Consider the following 14,522-nt stretch of genomic DNA (forward strand, 5'->3'; position numbering starts at 1 on the left):
AAAAAAAAAAAAAAGAAAGAAAGAAAGAAAAGAGAAAAGAAAGGAAAGTGGAGGCATAGAGCACTGAGGAACCTGGCCAAGGTCACATAGCTAGCAGGTGGCACAACCCTGTCTGGTTTCAGAATCCTTGCCCTTGACCATGCTTTGCTCTCTGAGATTCTTGCAGCTCTTGAGCTTTACAGATGGAAGTTTCCAGCAAGTTCTTTGCAGCAGCTGATGTTCTCTATTAAATGCCAGGGGGGAGCCTTTAAAATATTCAGGAGAGCCTAGGTTCTCAGTTAACATCCTTGTTGTGAAGGCCTGCTGCCATTTGCCATTCCAGGGACAAGTGGACAATGAGTTAAGCTAGGCCAGGAGGGGTTCAGCTCCCCTCCACAAGGCGGGGGTGGCCCTTTGTGTCCGGCAGCACGCCTGCCCTCTGTGTTGGACCTCGAGGAAGGACATGGGAAATGCTGGGCTGTCGGCAGGCATAAACTCAAAAGTTTCTCCTTCGGCTAATTTTAGGGACTGTCTAGCCAAGTGGATGCACAGGATTAGGTAATCCATGGATCCTGTGAGGGCGAATGGCTGCTTGGTTTAGGTGTGCCCAAGTGCCCTGCAGCTGTGAGAACAAATCCATGCAGAAAGGCAGACGCCCACACCGGCTCACGCGGCCTCAAGGTGTGCATTGGAATGTGGTTCATGAGCTGGGACCCAGGATCAACTGCTGGTTTGAGCAGAGGCAAATGAAATGGCCGAATGTGGAGGCCAGGCGGTCTCCTCAGGTGCCTGCCATGTGTCCATGACTGACACAGGCAGGAAATACCAAGAGGGTTCCTGCAGGGTTTGCAGGCAGTGGTGATCCTGTCAGCAGTTTCCAGATCGCTTACGTCAGGAGAAAGGGCACAGAAGACTGTCCAGGGAAGTCCTGCACCCTGCTTCTCCCTGCCTCGGGCCTTTTCGCATTTCTGTGGTCACCTGTCCACAATGGCTGCACTGTGTGGCCCATCAGGTGACTCTCCTAAGACACTGAATAACCAAACCCATGGACTGATTGGATATGAAATTGACATGGGAGGAGATGAGGCAGGTGCTGGGGCCACCTGGCCCAATGCTCGGAGCCAGAGGGCTGTTGTGGGGAGGGTGTTATTGTTTTAGTGGGTGCAGCAAAGGGCGGATCAGCCAGCTAGATGTAGTAAATTGTTATTTACAGCTTCTGAGCCTTTAAAAGAAGAACTTTGCCAGAATCAGTCTTCACTCCAGATGTGCAGCACCATGAGGGCCCTGGTGCCTCTGCTGTCCCTGTTCCTGCTGGGTGGCCAGGCACAGCATGGGTCCGATTGGACCTACTCAGGTAAGCCCCTGATTCCTGCATGCTCCCTCAGTTACCCTCATGACAGGACAAGCACCCCCCGCCGCTTTTTTTTTGGAGCCGCTCTGTCGCCCAGGCTAGAGTACAGTAGCATGATCTTGGCTCACGCAACCTCCACTTACTGGGTTCAAGTGATTCTCCTGCCTCAGCCTCCTGAAGAGCTGGGACTACAGATGCATGCCACCACACCCGACTAACTTTTGTACTTTTAGTAGAGATGGATTTCACTATGTTGCCCAGGCTGGTCTCGAATTCCTGACCTTAGGTGATCCGCCTGCCTCGGGCCCAAAGTGCTGGGATTACAGGTGTGAACAGCCAAGAGTCCTCCATGAGGGGGCACTTCCCAGGATGGCCAGGCAGTCCACATGCCATCTGTTGGGGTCTGCTCATTGTGGCTTCAGGTGTTACCTTTTTGGTGTCTCAGAGATATGGAGAACAAGCTGAACTTCAATTTCAAATAAGGAAAAGGATGAAATAGCTTTCCCCCTTCACCGACTCCTGACTCACTTGCAGGCTTTTTTGCTTTAAATTCTTTTCCACACACGATGTTGGCTGGTTCGAAAGCCCTCTCACTGCTTCTCTTCATAAAATCATTTACTCTGTTGGTCCATGTAAATGGAAAATAAATTTCTTAGAAAGGACTCTCCGTAACCTCACAGAAGGTGCTGCAGGGTTTGCGAGACCTTCTTTCCTGGAAATTTCATGGTAGGCAGTTTACCTAGAACGTCTTGAGATAAGATGTTTCCTTTAGATGGTCTGTGGACTGCCAGAACCAGACTTCTTTTTTTTTTTGAGACGAAGTCTCTGTTGCCCAGGCTGGAGTACAGTGGCATGATCTCGGCTCACTGCAACCTCTGCCTCCCTGGTTCAAGCAATTCTCCTGCCTCAGCCTCCTGAGTAGCTGGGATTATAGGCGTGCACCACCGTGCCCAGCTAATTTTTTTGTATTTTAGTAGAGACGGGCTTTCACCATGTTGGCCAGGCTGGTTTTGAATGCCTGACCTGATGATCCACCTGCCTCGGTCTCCCAAAGTGCTGGGATTACAGGTGTAAGCCACCGTGTCTGGCAAAACCAGACTTTTTTTTTTTTTTTTTTTTGAGACAGAGTCTTGCTCTGTTGCCCAGGCTGGAGTGCAGCGGTGCCATCTCAGCTCACTGCAACCTCTGCCTCCCGGGTTCAAGCAATTCTTGTGCCTCAGCCTCCTAAGTCTCTGGAATTACAGGCACTTGTCACCATGCCCAGATAATTTTTGTATTTTTAGTAGAAATGGGGTTTTACCACGTTGGCCAGGCTGGTCTCAAACTTCTGGCCTCAAGTGATCAGCCCACCTTGGTCTCCCAAAGTGCTGGGATTACAGGCATGAGCCATCGCCCCTGGCCCCAAACCAGACTTTTAAAATGTGAAATGTAAAATTCTGGCATTTAGAGCATGGGTTCTGGTCCACATGTGAGCCAAAGCTAGAATGCGTGTCTGTAAGGTTTGTGGACACTAAACAGCCCTTTCCAGGGGCAGCGTCCCCTCTTCCCCTTCTTCCTGCGTCCCCTCCCTTCTGCATAGGACCACGGATTGGGGCCCATGAGGAGGCTGGCGGCTGCTGGCTGATGCAGGAGGTGAGACAAACATTTGCCTCCTGCAGAGTCTTCCCCAGCTCAGCTGCTCAGGGACCATTCCTTCAGGGTGGACAGGATGTTCCGTTATGTCAAGGGCAACGAAATTAGGAACATCCTGGGAAGTTCAGAAAGTCCAGCCAGCTCCAACCAACTACTCCGTTCCCGAGCACAGCGATCTTACACACCTGGCAGTGCCTTGGGAGCCCAGGACGTTTTGCTTCCTTTGGCCAAGCAGTGCCAGGAGGTGGTTCAGAGGTGAAGGAAGAGAAAATTCAGAAAATGAAGGCTTTGTCCTCCCCAGGCTCTGCCCAGCCTCTGAGGCAGTGGGGCTTCCTGGAAAGGCACTGAGGCTTCCTGGAAAGGCACTGGGGGCCAGGAGAACTTGGGAGTAGCTTCTGTAAATGCCTTCCAGGAATTCCTGAGAGATGGCCCAGTATTGACAGCGTCCTGGGCATCTGGCTCCGAGAAGGCCTTGTGCTAGATTGCCTTGATTACAAACCAAAAAGCTGTGATAGGCCCCAGTACAAACACTTTCCTTAAAACAAGCTGTGGGCTGGGTGAGGTGGCTCATGCCTGTAATCCCAGCACTTTGAGATAGGTGGATAACGAGGTCAGGAGTTCGAGACCAGCCTGGCCAGTGTAGGTAAAACCTCGTCTCTACTAAACTAGAAAAAATTAGCCAGGCATGGTGGCATATGCCATACTCCCAGCTACTCGAGAGGCTGAAGCAGGAGAATCGCTTGAACTTGGGAGACAGAGGTTGCAGTGAGCTGAGATCACGCCATTGCACTCCAGCCTGGGCAACAGGGAGAGACTCGGTCTCAAAAAAAATAAAACCCAAAAAACAAAAAACAAAAAAAACCAAGCTGTGTACTCACCACACACCTACCCCTTGAACAGGGAACAGAGGCTGGATTCTCCATGTCACACAGCTGACACCAAGCTCCACAGCCGTTTGGGGGCCCAGTCACCTGTGATAATGACTCACCTTTGTTACTCTGTCCCCTACGATTACCAACCCTCCCTGAAAAGATAAACTTTCTCCTTATGAAGTTTTTAAAAAGTACTCACTCTAGGTTGTCCTGGAACCTGATGCTTCCTTAGTTTCCCTGAATCCGTAAGTTCAGACACCGAGGGGGTCTTTGCCACCCTGGGAATTTATAAAAGGGGCTGGAGCAACAAAATGGTGGTGGGGGGTCCTGCAGCATGGGGAGGTGGGCCTGTGTTCCTGTTGGGGGCATGGAAGACAACAGGGCCATTGAGAGGGAATGAGGAAGAGTCCCCAGAGCGGCACAGGAACAGCAAGCCACGGACAGGAACAGCAAGCCACGGACCCCTGCGTGCATCAGTCAGCTGGAAAGAAGTCAAAGGAGAGCAAAAAGTGATGTCTAAAACTCTCTCAGCTTGGGTGCGGTGGCTCGCACCTATAATCCCAGCACTCTGGGAGGCCAAGGTGGGCAGATCACCTGAGGTTAGGAGTTCGAGACCAGCCTGGGCAACATGGGGAAACCCCGTCTCTAATAGAAACACAGAAGTTAGCCAGGTGTGGTGGCATGTGCCTGTAAGTCTCAGCTACTTGGGAGCCTGAGGCAGGAGAATTGCTTGAACCCGGGAGGTGGAGGTTGCAGTGAGCTGAGATCACACCACTGCACTCCAGCTTGGGTGACAGAGCGAGACCCTGTCTCCAAAAAAGAAAAAAAAAAAAAAAAAAAAAAGACTTTCATTGACTTCAAAACAATGAGTCTTGTTCCCAGGGCCAGTGGTTGCCACAGGAAAGTTAGAGGTTAGCACCAAAGCTCCCCAAACTCCAGAGTCCTTGGAGCTGAAGTCGTTGTGTTTTTGGCCTCCTTCTGGGGGCCCCGCTTCTGCTTTCTAGAAGGTGTCCCGTGGGCCCCCGCCCAGCAGGCCCCCCAGCCTCTGGTGTGGTGAGGTTCCTGCAGAGCGAGCTTGGCCAGGCAGCCCCTTCAACTGTCTCTCTCCTGTCTCAGAAGGAGCACTGGATGAGGCGCACTGGCCGAAGCACTACCCCCACTGTGGGGGCCGGAGACAGTCACCCATTGACCTACAGAGGACGAAGGTGCGGTACAACCCCGCTCTGAAGGGGCTCAACCTGACAGGCTACGAGTCGCAGGCAGGCGAGTTCCCCATGGTCAACAACGGCCACACAGGTAAGGCGAGGAGGGGAGGGGCTCCAGTCCCCAAGCTGCCCCTAGTAGCCTGCGGGGGAAGGCGGGTGACAGGAGTCACCTGTCAGGAGTGGCTTGCACAGAGACCCAGAGCACGGCCTCAGAGCTGGGGGCCTCCAACAGGAAGGTTGGACATGAGGGCTGACGGGCCCGGAAGCCGGGTGGCTCTTCCAGGGAGGGCAGCATCTGTCTTCCACTCAGCTCCCTGTCCCTGCTGGCCCCTTCCCACGTTCTCCTCTTACCCAGCTCACCCGCCCCGCCCCGCAGGTGACAGGCAGGACAGGTTGTGCTGCTGAAGCCGCCCTTCCCACGCAGGCTCTCTGTCTGCCAGCTTGGGTCAGCTTTTCCACCTTTCCTATATTGAGTCTATTTAGCTCAAAGCACCTGACAGGCAGGACCAGGGTTTCTCAGAGGTTCAAGAGGAGAGCCCTGGTTTTCTGCTCTCTACAAGAAAGAAGGTGAAGGGTCAGGCAGAAAAAGCAGGGCCATGGGGATGCCCCCCTTCAGGAATCCAATATGAGAAACTGTGAATTTTTTTTTTTTTTGAGATGGAGTCTCACTCTGTCACCCAGGCTGGAGTGCAGTGGCGTGATCTTGGCTCACTGTAGCCTCCGCCTCCCAGGTTCAAGCGATTCTCCTGCTTCAGCCTCCCGAGTAGCTGGGATTACGGGCATGCACCACCATGCCCAGATAATTTTTTCATATTTTGAGTAGAAACGGGGGTTTCACCATGTTGGCCAGGCTGGTCTGAACTTCTAATCTCAAGTAATCTTCCTGCCTCAGCCTCCCACAGTGCTGGGATTACCGCATGAGCCACCGCGCCCAGCCTGGAAACCGTGCTTTACGTTTGCAGAGCTTCCTCCTGATTTTCCAACATGGCTCGAGTCGTCTGAGCCTCATGACAACCCCAGAGGGGGCATTTTTTAGGTCGGAAGCCTGAGGCCTCAGGAGATTGAGGGACTCGGCCAGGGTCACACAGTGTCTAAAGGCCAAGATGGGCTCACGCCCCCAGATGTCGGTCTTCTTCCCTTCTAAGGCACCGCACTCTCTCACTCCTGGCTGGGTTGAGACAGTTCCCTGCCTGTCACACAGGGATATGACAGTCACTGGACTTGGCCAGGCATGGTGGCTCATGCCTGTAAACCCAGTACTTTAGGAGGCTGAGGTGGGAGGATCACTTGAGCCTGGGAGGTCAAGGTTGTGGTAAGCCAAGATCATCATTGCCCTCCACCCTGGGCAACAGAATGAGATCCTGTTTCTTCAAAAAAAAGGTGGGGGGGTGACAGGACTTAGTTTTCTTATCTTGCACAATCAAGAAAATAAAACTGGTCGGGTGCAGTGGCTCATACCTGTAATCCCAGCACTTTGGGAGGCTGAGGCGGGTGGATCACCTGAGATCAGAAGTTCGAGACTAGCCTGGCCAATGTGGTGAAACCCCATCTCTACTAAAAATACAAAAATTAGTCAAATTAGTCAGGCATGGTGGCCCAGCTACTTGGGAGGCTGAGGCAGGAGAATCACTTGAACCCAGGAGGCAGAGGTTGCAGTGAGCCGAGATTGTGCCATTGCACTCCAGCCTGGGCAAGAACAGCACAACTCCATTTTCAAAAAAAAAAAAAAAAGAAAACCATTGTCCTTTATGGGACTGGTGAAAGCAGCAAAAGAGAGAATGAAGCTCTGTCTGTCGAAGGGCTCAGGTTTATGTGGCCAGCAGCCCTGAAAGACACAAAGAATGAACAAAAGCCTCATTTTCATCATAATGTCAAGCTCCTGTTTCCAAAATTACTCTCTGAAGCTTCCAGATTGGCAGGTGGAATCTTCCTTTCCTCCTTGTCGTCTGCTCGTGGAGAAGGGGTGAAGCACAAAGGCCAGAGGCAGTGGCTTTGTTCACCCTCCCTGGACAGCGAGCTGAGGGCTCGGAAGACGGAATAAGTAAGGAAGAGAAGTGCCCAGCTTCCCACAGGGCTTGGGGCGGCTCCCTCCTCCCAATTTCTGCCGCCTTCCTTTAGGGTTGTGCACAAATCTCTGTGGTCCGGAAGCCTGTTCCTTTGGGGTTCTCACCTCACATGACAGAATGCTGGACATTAGAGTGCACCCACAGTTCACATTAATTATATGTATATTAAAAATTTTTAAATTATTTGATTTTTTATTTTACTTTTATTTTTTTGAGAAGGAGTCTTGCTCTGTCACCAGGCTGGAGTGCAAGACACGATCTTGGCTCACTGCAACCTCCGCCTCCTGGGTTCAAGCAATTCTCCTGCCTCAGCACCCCCCCCGGTAGCTGAAATTACAGGCATGCGCCACCACGCCTGGCTAATTTTATATTTTTAGTAGAGACAGTGTTTCTCTATGTTGGTCAGGCTGGTCTCAAACTCCCGACCTCAGGTGATTCACCCGCCTTAGCCTCCCAAAGTGCTGGGATTACAGGCATAAGCCACCACGCCCAGCCAAAAAAAAATTTTGTTTTGAGACACAGTCTTGCTCTGTCACCCAGGATGGAGTGCAGTGATACAATATTGGCTTACTGCAACCTCCACCTCCCACATTCAAGCAATTCTCCTGCCTCTGCCTCCCTGGTAGCTGGGACTACAGTCCTGTGCCACCACGCCGGCTAATTTTTATATTTTTAGTAGAGATGGGGTTTTGTCATATTGGCCAGGCTGGTCTTGAACTCCTTGCCTCAAGTGATCCGCCCACCTTGGCCTCCCAAAGTGCCAGGATTATAGGCATGAGCCCCTGCGGCTGGCCATAATTCTGTTTTTTTTGGAGACAAGAGCGCAATCTTGGCTCACTGCAACCTCTGCCTCCTGGAGTCAAGCAATCCTCAAGCCTCAGCCTCGTGAGTAGCTGGGAGTACAGGCATGTGCCAAAACCCACAGCTAATTTTTGTATTTTTTTGTACATTTGGGGTTTCAGCGTGTTGGCCAGGCTGGTCTCGAACTCTTGGCCTCAAATGATCCACCAGCCTCGGCCTCCCACAGTGTTGAGATTACAGGTATGAGCCATTGCACCCAGCCTAAGGTAAAGTATTTGAAAGATTTTTATAATTTAGCTTTTGAAGTTATATGCCTATTGCCACTGCCTATATTTCAGCGAGCTCCAAGCATATTCAGGAATTCTACTGAAGGGAAAAGAAAACTAATCTACAAACTTTTAATCTAAGGAGATTTTGACGAACAGTAAGCTTAACAATAAAGTTGACATGATGTATTAAAGACTTGTTAATTTGGCCGGGTGCGGTGGCTCAAGCCTGTAATCCCAGCACTTTGGGAGGCCGAGGCGGGTGGATCACGAGGTCAAGAGATCGAGACCATCCTGGTCAACACGGTGAAACCCCGTCTCTACTAAAAAAAACAAAAAATTAGGTGGGCATGGTGGTGCATGCCTGTAATCCCAGCTACTCAGGAGGCTGAGGCAGGAGAATTGCCTGAGCCCAGGAGGCGGAGGTTGTGGTGAGCCGAGATCGCGCCATTGCACTCCAGCCTGGGTAACAAGAGCGAAACTCCGTCTCAAAAAAAAAAAAAGACTTGTTAATTTTTGGTTTTGCAGGGTTCTTTTTTTTGAGACGGAGTCTTGCTCTGTCGCCCAGGCTGGAGTGCAGTGGCATGATCCTGGCTCACTGCAACCTCCACCTCCTGGGTTCCGGAAATGGATCTGTCTCAGCCTCCTGAGTAGCTGGGATTACAGGCATTATTGGTGTCTGCCACCATGCCCAGCTAATTTTGTATTTTTAGTAGAGTCAGGGTTTCTCCACGTTGGCCAGACTGGTCTCGAACTCCTGACTTCAAGTGACCCTCCCACCTTGGCCTCCCAACGTGCTGGGATTACAGGCATGAGCCGCCACGCTCAGCCAGGTTTTGACAGGTTTCTAATCACATGCATTGAGCAATCCTTTCAGCGTCATGGAAATCCTGTGTTCCATCTGTTCATCTCTGCCTTCCTCCCTGAACCCTGGCAATCATTGATCGTGTTATTTGACCCATAGTTTTTCCTTTTCTAAAATGTCATACAGTTGGAATCACAGCATGTAACCTTTTCACACTGGTTTCTTTCACTTTGTAATGTGCATTTAACATTCCTCCAGGTCTTTTCATGGCTTGATAGCTCATTTCTTTTTAGTGCTGAATGATATTCTATTGTCTGGATGAATTACAGTTTATCCAGTCACCTATCCAAAGACATCTGGGTTGCTTCTCAGTTTTGGCAGTTACGAATAAAGCTGTCATAAAACCTGTGGGCAGGCTGGGTGTGGTGTCTCATGCCTGTAATCCCAGGACTTTGGGAGGCCAAGGTGGGGGGATCACTTGGGCCAAGGAATTCGAGACCAGCCGGGGCAATGTAGTGAGACCTACAAAAGTAATCGAAAAATTAGCTGGGCATGGCGGCTCAAACATATAGTCCTAGCTTCTGGAGGTTGAGGTGCAAGGCTCACGAGGTCAAGGCTGCAGTGAGCTATGACTGCACCACTGCACTCCTGCACTCCAGCCTGGGCAACAGAGCGAGACTCTGTCTCAAAAAAAAAAAAAAAAAAATCCATGTGCAGGTTTCTGCGTTTCAACCCTTGTGGGTAAATACCTAGAGCATGCGTGATTGTATAGTAACATCAGAGGCATTTGAACAAGAATGATCCCCTCTTGAGTAGAGGCTGGATAAAATAAGGCTGAGACCTACTGGACTGCATTCCCAGGAGGTTAAGGCATTGTAAGTCACAGGATGAGACAGGAGGTCAGCATAAGACACAGGTTATAAGACTCGCCTATAACACAGGTTGCAATAAAGAAGCCGGCCAAATCCTACCAAAATCAAGATGGCCACGAGAGTGACCTCTGGTCGTCTTCACTGCCACACTCCCACTAATGCCATGACAGTTTACAGATGACATGGCAACGTCAGGAAATTACCCTATGTGGTCTAAAAAAGGGGTGGCATGAATAATCCATTCCTTGTTTAGCATATCATCAAGACATAACCATAAAATTGGGCAACCAGTGGCCCTCGGGGCTGCTCTCCTTATGAAGCAGCCATTCTTTATTCTATTACTTCTTCTTTTTTTTGGAGACAGAATCTTGCTCTGAGGCTGGAGTGCAATGGTGTGGTCTTGGCTAACTGCAGCCTCTGCCTCCTGGGTTCAAATGATTCTTGTGCCTCAGCCTCCCAAGTAGCTGGGATTACAGGTGCACACCACCATGCCCCATTAATTTTTGTAATTTTAGTAGAGACGGGGTTTTGCCATATGGGCCAGGCTGGTCTCGAACTCCTGACCTCAAGTGATCTGCCTGCCTTGGCCTCCCAAAGTGCTGGGATTACAGGCATGAGTCATTGCACCTGGTCTATTCCTTTACTTTCTTAATAAACTTGCTGTCACTTTATTCTATGGACTGACTTTAAATTCTTTCTTTCTTGTGTGAGACCAAGAACCCTCTCTTGGGGTCTGGATTGGGACCCCTTTTTGGTAACATATAGACCAAGTTGGAAAGAACTGACATTGGGACAGTATTAAGTCTTCCTATCTGTAAACATGGAATATTTCTCCACTTATGTAGTTCTTCTTCATTTATTTCATCAGTTTTATGATTCTTCTTATATAATTTTTTTGTCCATATTTTTGGACTATTTTTGTATTTTTAGTAGAGATGAGGTTTCCCCATGTTGGCTAGGCTGGTCTTGAACCCCTGACCTCAGGTGATCTGCTCCCTTGGCCTCCCAAAGTGCTCGGATTACAGGTGTGAGCCACCAGGCCCAGGCTCCTCATTTTTAAATTAAATTTAAATTAGATTCAAGATTTTGTTTTTTTGGGAGCCAGAGTTTCACTCTTGTCGCCTAGGCTGGAGTTCAGTGGCACGATCTCCAATCACCACAACCTCTGCCTCCCACGTTCAAGTTATTCTCCAGCCTCAGCCCCCTGAGCAGATGGGATTATAGACATGCGCTACCATGTCTAGCTAATTTTGTTTTTACAGTAGAGTTAGGATTTCTCCATGTTGATCAGGCTGGTCTCGAACTCCTGACCTCAGGTGATCCGCCCGCCTCGGCCTCCCAAAGTGCTGGGATTACAGGCATGCCCGGTTCAACATTTCAATAAAGATGAATTCAAATTGAAACACAGGCTGTTGAGATAAAGACAAATTGCTACAAAATTTCTAAAACAAACTCCCAGTTTCTCTGTTTTGCTGCAGACTAGTAACAGTCGGTGGGCCTGTAGATCCATTAATATATATTGTCCAGGTGCGGTGGCTCACACCTACAATTCCAGCACTTTGAGAGGTCAAGGCAGGTGGATTGCTTGAGCCCAGGAGTCTGAGACCAGCCTGGGCAACATGGCGAAATTCCATCTCCATAAATAAACTTAAATATTAGCTGGTCATGGTGGCATGTACCTGTAGTCCCAGCTACTTGAGGGGCTGAGGTGGGAGGATTGTTTGAGCCTGGGAGGTCGAGGCTGCAGTGAGCTGAGGTCATGCCACTGCACTCCAGCCTGGGTGACAGAGTAAGACCCTATCTCAATAAAATACATATTTAAAAATTTCCAAAATACGTTTTATAGGCTCCAGAAAAGCGTAAATGCCTGAGGTACTGGACCTCTAGTGTTTCGTGTCTTAATACATACTGTTTTCTTAATACATGCTATTGGCTACTTTATGAAGTTCCTTGAATATTGGGACAATCACTTATTCATCTTTTCATCTCAGTACCTGCCACAGATCCTGACAGAGCAGATTCAAAATGTTCACTGAATGGTGCATTTGAGCAGAAAGGACTTGAACATAAAAGGAAACATCCCCAAATAGGCGCCCATGAGTAACGCAGAATTCTGCACAGGGTTTGATCTTTGAATGCTTGGTGGGGAGGTGGGAGGCCGATTGTTCCTTTTTCAACTTTTTTTTTTTTTTTTTTTTCAGACAGAGTCTCACCTTGTCGCTCTGGTTGGAGTGCAGTGGCTGTGATTTTGGCTCACTGTAAACTCTGCCTCCTGGGTTCAAGCGATTCTCCTGCCTTAGCCTCCCAAGTAGCTGGGTTTACACGTCTGCATCACCACACCTGGCTAATTTTGGTATTTTTAGTAGAGATGGGGTTTCTCCATGTTGGCCAGGCTGGTCTCAAACTCCTGACCTCAAGTGATGCACCTGCCTCGGCCTCCCAAAGTGCTGGGATTGCAGGTGTGAGCCACCATAATTTGCCCAGCCTCAACTTTTAGTGAAATAGCTTATCTAGAAACATTTCAAAAGTAGTACAGAGATTTCCTATATACTCTTCACTCACTTCCCCTACTACTAACATCTTATAACGGTTGTACAATTATTATTGAACTAAGGAATTTAAATGATACAATGCAATTAACTCCAGCCCTCATTTGAACGACATCACGTTCTCGTTCCTGTGTTTTTCTGGCCCAGGGTCTAACCCTGCATTCCACGCTGCACTCAGAACCGTCAGGTCTCTTTAAGTCTCCTCCAGTCTCAGCCAATTTCTTCGTCTTTGACTTTCACCACCCTCGACAGTTTGCTGTTTCTTGAGCGCAGCAAATGCTTGGATTACGTAGCTTTTCTCTTCTGATAAGAAATTGGTGAAATTGAGTTCCCATGAAGGGGAGCAGCCTCTTCTGGAAGCTGAGTTCATCTGTGGATCTGGAAGTTTCAGCCAGCTGACTTTTGGGGACAGCCAGTTAACTATTGGCCTCTCCTTTTCAAAAGCACAGCGACAGGCTCAAGGTTGTGGCTGGTTTCCACCTGGGCCGGTGAGGGCCTGCTGGTATGACCAGAAGTGACACATCCTGTCTCCTGTGTTTTGGGGGAATGAAATTGTGGGGACCTCTCATTTCTCCTGTGGTGCTTACTGACCGTTTAGGGGGCTCTGTTGGGGTCCTCAGCTCCTTGGCTCTGTTTGTTCACTTTGCACGCATCCTTTTAAGGCTCTGCCATCCGTCCTTTTCTTGCAAGCATTGATTTTTGAGGCCAGCCACATGTCCAGCTCTAAATACAAAGCATTTGTTCTACCAAAGGGCCGGTGAAAACCTTTCAGGCCAGATTCCTGCATTACAGCACATGACGCTATAAATTTAATCACAGCTCCCTGCCCCTTTAGACAATTTAGAAAGGAAGAAGGGGGCATCTGATGGGTTTTAAATACCTCCTATTTGCTATCCTCCAGAAAACATGTTCTCGTGTACAACCACCTTTGATGACTTTAAACAGGAAGATCTTGCCAGGCATGGTGTGGCTCACACCTGTAATCCCAGTACTTTGGGAGGCCAAGGTGGTCTGATCACTTGAGGTCAGGAGTTCGAGACCAGCCTGGACAACATGGTGAAACCCCGTCTCTACTAAAAATACAAAAATTAGCTGGGCATGGTGGTGTGCACCTGTAGTCCCAGCTACTTGGGAGGCTGAGGTGGGAGGATTACTTGAAGCCAGGAGTTGAAGGCTGCAGTGAGTCATGATCGTGCCACTGCACTCCAGCCTGAGCAACAGAGTGTCAAAAAAAAGAAAAAAAAAAGAAAAAAAACAGTTCCAAGAGGCCCCACTTTGTATTCTGACACCTTCAGCAAATTCTGAAATTGGCCAGAGACAGAGTAGAATTCTAGTTTCCACGCCCATTGACTAAGTTTTCAGGAACTTCCCTTTTCTGGAGTCCTTTTCCAAGCTGAACCTGCCATGGTGTGGTCCTGCCGCTGGTCTGTGGGCTCTGGGCAGGGAGGTGTGTGCTGGGGAGAGGCACCTGCCCAATCTGGCTTCCTCAGGGCCTGGCCTCTGTCCTGACCTCACCCCTTGCCCTGTGTGCAAACGCTTCTTCTCCTTCGGTGACCCTGCTCATGGCATTCTCAGCCAGTCTATGATACCGGCTTGTCCTGGGCTCAGACAGGGGGCTCAGACAGTGAGCAGAGAAGCTCCCCAGCCTGCAGGCCTGACCCCTCTGTGCTCACCCGCGCCTCTCATCCCCAACTCGTCTCTCCAGTGCAGATCAGCCTGCCCGGCACCATGCGCATAACAGATGCCAATGGCACCGTGTACATAGCTCAGCAGATGCACTTTCACTGGGGTGGTGCGTCCTCGGACATCAGCGGCTCTGAGCACACCGTGGACGGGATCAGACATGTGATCGAGGTACGTGAGGACCCCCACTGTGTCCTCTTTCCTTCGAACCCCGTAGTCACTTATTTATTGACAGATTCTCTTCTCACTCTGTCACCCAGGCTGGAGTGCAGTGGCTCACTCCAGCGTCTGCCTCCTGGGTTCAAGTGATTCTCCTGCCTCAGCCTCCCAAGTAACTGGGATTACAGGCACATGCCAGCATGCCTGATAAGTTTTGTATTTTTACAAAACATTGGCTGGACGGGGTTTCACCATGTTGGCCAGGCTAATCTCGAATTCCTG

The 14,522-nt window shown here is 49.8% G+C and overlaps 1 protein-coding gene across 1 annotated transcript in view; it reads left to right on the plus strand.

Annotated features, from left to right (window-relative positions):
* Positions 1-14,522, plus strand: part of CA6 (carbonic anhydrase 6) — a 35,165-nt gene that overhangs the window by 5,101 nt on the left and 15,542 nt on the right. The window contains exons 2-4 of the mRNA XM_032300290.1: positions 1,193-1,333; positions 4,951-5,130; positions 14,104-14,252. Coding sequence (XP_032156181.1) covers positions 1,243-1,333; positions 4,951-5,130; positions 14,104-14,252 — 420 coding nt within the window. The 5' untranslated portion in view covers positions 1,193-1,242. The remainder of the gene's footprint in view (positions 1-1,192; positions 1,334-4,950; positions 5,131-14,103; positions 14,253-14,522) is intronic.

Source organism: Sapajus apella, unplaced genomic scaffold, assembly GCF_009761245.1.
Source record: "Sapajus apella isolate SASKATOON/1434 unplaced genomic scaffold, GSC_monkey_1.0 scaffold43, whole genome shotgun sequence".
NCBI classification, from domain to species: Eukaryota; Metazoa; Chordata; class Mammalia; order Primates; family Cebidae; genus Sapajus; species Sapajus apella.